This window comes from Lactuca serriola, chromosome 8 (genome assembly GCF_051521515.1).
Source record: "Lactuca serriola cultivar US96UC23 chromosome 8, Lser_US96UC23_V15, whole genome shotgun sequence".
NCBI classification, from domain to species: domain Eukaryota; kingdom Viridiplantae; phylum Streptophyta; class Magnoliopsida; order Asterales; family Asteraceae; genus Lactuca; species Lactuca serriola.
This window is the reverse complement of record NC_136415.1, coordinates 143141840-143147582: the sequence shown is the minus strand read 5'-3', so window position 1 is coordinate 143147582 and position 5743 is coordinate 143141840. Positions and strand designations below refer to the sequence as shown.

General features: G+C 29.7%; 1 protein-coding gene across 1 annotated transcript; it reads left to right on the top strand.

Moving 5' to 3' along the window:
- The first annotated feature begins 3033 nt into the window (after positions 1-3033).
- Positions 3034-5469, top strand: LOC145068609 (alpha/beta-Hydrolases superfamily protein). The gene is made up of 2 exons (XM_079015601.1): positions 3034-3557; positions 4869-5469. The coding sequence occupies exons 1-2, from the start codon at positions 3169-3171 to the stop codon at positions 5305-5307; spliced, it is 828 nt and encodes a 275-aa protein (XP_078871727.1). The 5' UTR covers positions 3034-3168; the 3' UTR covers positions 5308-5469.
- The last annotated feature ends 274 nt before the right edge of the window (positions 5470-5743 follow it).

Here is a 5743-nt window from a genome sequence, read left to right as displayed (position 1 = left end):
AGCCTATTTATCAATTTCTAAATGTGTGGACAGTTTTTCCCCTGTTTCCTTTGAGTGGTTCAGGTCTCATTTTGTTGCTTAGCTTTTTCTTTTCATATTTTGATCAAATTTGTGATTGTTTTTCCCCTATTGCTTTGATGTTGCTCAAATATTTTTTTATTGGTCGACTCGTTTTAGACTGTTGGTGGACTATTTTTTTTAAATCATATAAATGGAATCAATTTAGTAGGTGTTTAAAGATGGGCTGAAATCCATAGGTGAGGTTTACATGAAAACAATTGTTGATGGTGGACTGAAATTATCATTCTACCCATGATTTTCATAAAAGCAACACATTGGATATTAGAAAAAAAAACAAGAATATATTTAATTATTTAGCATCACTTTTCAAACTAATGCATTGACTTAATAAAATTGACAAATAAAAAAACTAGAATTAGTGATTTATATGATAAGAAAGTTATAATTATATACTTTCTTCAAAAAAGAAAAACATAAGGACAAATGAATCGTCATGTATTTAAAAATATCATAAATTAATTATACCTTAAACATAGTTGTAGTCATTTAGATTTCAATATTAATAATATTGAAATATAACATGTTTACGAAAAAAAAAATTATCCTCGTTCTCCACTTATATAACAACGTGCGTGTCATTTTATGATAATAATATTTTTCAAAACATTACATGTTCTTTAGAATATGATATGTTTCCGAACGAAACTAATCGCCGAAAGAAATAGCCGACCAAAAAAACTATTCATCGAAAGGAAATAATTGTGTGCCTATATAAAAGTATTAGTAAAGTCGGACGAACAATTGAAAGGCTGTAAAGTATATACACTAAATGTGGAGTATAAAAAAATATTGCACGATTAATAATGTAAAATCAATCATGCGTTTGTACACATTTTAAACAATCCAAACTCTTTGTTTATTCGTCTTACTAATTTTGTATTTTCTAGCATAACTCTTATTTATAATTTTTTAAATGTTGTAAATCATCTGCACAAAGGAACTAATCGCCTTTAGATACTAATTTCTAAAAAACTATACACATTCGTTGTTTGGCACGGATAAACGGCTAGTATATATAGAGTTAGGTTATTTTGTTTCTAGTAACTATTGTGTGCCAGAATGCAAAGATCTGGACCATCGGATGGAATATAATCAAAAGTAATGATCTGAGGGTCTATGATAGTAGAATAGGATAACATATACCATATAATCACACAAATTTCAGTATAAGGACATTTTAGTCAATTAACCTATATTAAAAAAGGAAATTTTCGGATTTTTAGGGATAATTAGTTCCTTTATTTTTAAAAATCTGAATATTTTAAATTAATTCAAAATTAGAAATTCGATTTTATTCTATCCGAATGGTAGAATGTTAACCATAAACTAGTAAATATATTTGTTGATTATATTCTGTCAGAATGACAGAATGTCAACCATAAACTAGTAAATACATTCTAAAAAGAATACACAAAATCAATTCTTGAACTAATAATATCCAAATAATTACATTGTATGATTATGATTAATTGAATAATTACAACATTCTCAAAGAAAAAAGAAAAAAAAAACATCACAATCTAACAAAAACACTAATCTATTCTAATAGAATATTATTTTCTAGCAACACTTTATACATTGTAGCATAACAAATTCTGGTATAATACACTCTCGTTCTCTATGTTTTCTTCATTCTCCACATCAATGTTAGCCTCTTCAAAACCTAAATCTACAAAGAAAACATAATCAAGTTTCAAAAATTAAAAAATTCAATGCATTCTAAGAGAATAAAAACTATAAATTCTGACAGAATGTACTTGTTGTTGACAATTATTCTCAAACATTCTAACAGAATACATCTATATAAACTATAATTTCTTGTTGTTGACAATTATTCTCAAACATTCTAACAGAATACATCTATATAACTATAATTTCTACAAATAGAATATAACTATAACTATATTGTTCCAGTTATCATATAAGCATCTTAAGAATAGCATCTAGGTTCAATAGAAAATTGAAGAACAAACACATACACAATTGGCCTTTGTAATCAGTTTTCATTTCACATTCAAAGGTAAACTACACATTCAAAGGTATTTCATTCAAAATCAGTTCTCATTTCACATTCAACTTCAAATCAAAAAAATCGACAGCAAGGAAAATTCATATCATGAACCAGAAAACAGATACCAAAAAATCGACAGCTCCTTTGTCAAAAAAAGAGAAACATGAAATACAAATCTTAACATATTAGATTTTAATCTCTACATTTTATATATGGAATCAATTCTGTATACGATTTTTTAAGTTCCAATTCAATTTAGTATAAATATCGATTGAAAATTCAGAGAACCAAAAAATTAATCTAACAGATACAGAAAACAGGGAAAAAATGAAGATCGACAGAAGCACAAATCGACAGCAAGGAAAAAACACGAATGAAAGCAGACAGAGAAAGAGGAATGCAGACAGTAGGAACAAACACGAACCTGTGCGGTCGAAGGAAAAATCGACAGCTCCGGTGTTGCGGTGGGCTGCGACGATCTCCGGCTGGTGGCGAGGAGATGGCTAACGGCAGCGAGCAGGGGAGGATCGCTTGAGGAGTCAACGATAGGAGCAGACGATCGTCGTTGGAGGAGGCGTATGTGATATGTTGTATAAGGTTATTAGGCCAAATATATTAACTTTATTTCCATAATTATAGGATTTCAATTAAATGATTTCCTTAATTAAAAGTACAAAATGTCCAAAATACCCATTATTGATTTATTTAATTATTTATTATTTCTTGAATTCTCATTGGTGCATTTAGGCACACAATATTTATTGAAAATATTTGAACCTAACTCTCTCTCTCTCTCTCTCTCTCTCTCTCTCTCTATATATATATATATATATATATATATATATATATATATATATATATATATATATATATATATATATATATATATATATATATATATATATATATATATACCTCTTCTACATTATTTCAAGCAGTTTGTTTCCTATATAATCTACCAACGCATCCGGGAACACACCCGAAAACACAGGACTATCTCTCTCTCTCTCTCTCTCTCTCTCTCAAACACAAAGACTCTCTCTCACACACATAAGAACACACTCAGACGGTTAGCCATGGTGATCAAGCTAGAGAAAACCCTATCAAGCGCCATGAATGCAAGAATCATAGGTTCAGGAAAAGAAACTCTGGTTCTAGCTCATGGCTATGGCGGAGACCAGTCTGTTTGGGACAAGGTTCTTCCTGGACTGACTCAGACTTACCAAGTTGTTGTTTTCGACTGGAGTTTCTCCGGCGCCATTAAAGATCCAAACACCCTCTTTGATCCTGCCAAATACTGCTGTTATGACGCTTTTTCTGATGACCTGACCGCCCTTCTTGAAGAGTTGAACTTAGATTCGACGGTGTTTGTCGGACACTCCATGTCTGGCATGATCGGATGCATTGCTTCCATAAAAAAGCCTCATCTCTTCAAAAGGCTCATCCTTATTGGATCGTCTCCAAGGTATCTCTATAATTTATGTTAAATTGAGCAGAATCTCGTTGGGTAAAAAGACTTTGGTTAGTTAAGATGACCCGAGTGCGCAGCAAACTCTTCGGATTCATTTTGGTCTAACTAAAAACAAAACCAAATCATTTCAGTTTAATTTTAACTTAAAAAAACCATCTGAATTTGTATTTTCGTTTTTGGTTTCAGATAGTTGGATTTTTTTTGGTTACTTCTTTTCATTAAAAAAGTGTCATTTTCATTTCGGCTCTTAAAATTGGTTCTATTTTTCAGCATTTTTTTTTTCTTTACCTCGCTCCTCAATTAATCTTGTTTTTTGGCCTTTAAAATAACAAGTTTATGACTCTTTCATTCTACATGATGTAACACTTTTTATTTCGAAATTGTATGTTTAAAAATTGCAATTGTAAGTTGGATTCATAATATTATAATATTAACTTGGATTCATAATATTTCATTTTTATCTTGTGAAATCTGTTTCTCAAATTTTGTGACCACATGATTATTTTCTGAACTATCATATTGTTAAATAATATATATATATATATATATATATATATATATATATATATATATATATATATATATATATATATTAGTAATTAAACCATTTGTAAAAGTTTCCCTTTGACTTTACCGAGACATGGATATGCATGGAAATTTAACGAGAAAACGAAATTTTATCGTTATTTGTACTGTACAAAAAGATATAATTTCTGATGTTGTAAAAAGATTTCCAACGACCACAGTCACAATAATTACAATATTAAATGTGAAAAGATAAAGTGAGGAGGATTAGACGTTGGAGTTGTCAAAGTCAGCATGCAGTAGATTGTAGTATCTTGCGCATTGAATAGATAACATTTTGGTCCTTATCGAAAAAGTTTAAAAATGAAATAGAAAGAGACCAAACAGCAAAAACCTAAGTTGTGACCACTTCAATTATTATGTATTGACAAAAGAAAACTTTGTTAAACATGTCAATAGTGTCATATTTAATATCGATTTTGTATTCATAATTATAATATATAAATGTTTAGATTTAATAATATAACAAATTCCTTTACAATACAGACCTTTTTTGTTTATGTAAGAAATATTTATCGGATATGTCAGCAGTTAATATTTTAAGATATTATTTTAGATAGCGTGACAATCCTGATTACAATTCAAAGCATTAAGTGTTTGTTCTACATGTTTCATGCCATGATCGGGATGCATTTTTTTACTTAGATATTGACTTAATTAATAAATAAAAAGAAAGTTTTATACTATATATTAAATTCAGTTAATTTTATGTTTATTTAGGTATGTAAATTCAGAAAGCTATGAAGGTGGATTTGATATCAAAGACATTGAACAACTATTCTCAAGTATAGAGTCAAACTACGATGGATGGGCATCCATCTTTCCTTCACTTGTTATCGATAAGAATGACTCTGAATCTGTTAGCAGTTTTGAACAATGTTTGAAAAGAATGAAACCTGATATTGGTCTTACCACAGCTAAAACTGTATTCTTATCGGACCATTGTGACATTCTTGAAAAGGTTGTAATCCCATGCACCATAGTCCAAACAACAAACGACATTGTTGTTCCATTATCAGTTGTTGAGTACATGAAGAAGATGATCATGGGAGAATCAACTGTTGAGATGATTGATACGGTGGGACATTTTCCTCAACTCACTGCCCCTCTTAAGCTTCTTGAAATCATTGATAGAATGATGAATGTTTGCTTAACTTAACCTTTGATAGTTTGACGAAAATTTGGATCCAGGATAAGGGTATTTTAGTACTTTTACTTTTTCTTCTAGGGGTATTATTATTTTGTTTCTAGTTTTGGGCATTACCCGTTTGAAAATACTAGTATGCAATGAATGTATGTTGGTGGTTGGTTTGTGAGTAGATATGTTAAGATGTTCTTGTGGCTATGCCACTGTTTAAATTGAATTTGTTGACTTTTGTCAGTCTACGAATACAATTTTTTGTAAAATTAGTTATATGATAAACGTGTTGTAGCTACTGTTTGAATGTTGTTCGTGTTCTGTCAACTGTAGCTTTTGTCCATGATTGATGTTTCGATTAATTTGGTATTTCATAAATATGCTAATATGTATAAAATATGGAATAGAAAAACGTTTTTCTCTTCTATTATTAAAAGAAAACTAATAAAACAGGGTA

Coding starts and splice junctions, on each gene's coding strand:
- LOC145068609 (XM_079015601.1), top strand. CDS start 3,169: ATGGTGATCAAGCTAGAGAAAACCCTATCAAGCGCCATGAATGCAAGA. Junction 3,558..4,868: donor CTTATTGGATCGTCTCCAAG/GTATCTCTATAA, acceptor ATGTTTATTTAG/GTATGTAAATTCAGAAAGCT.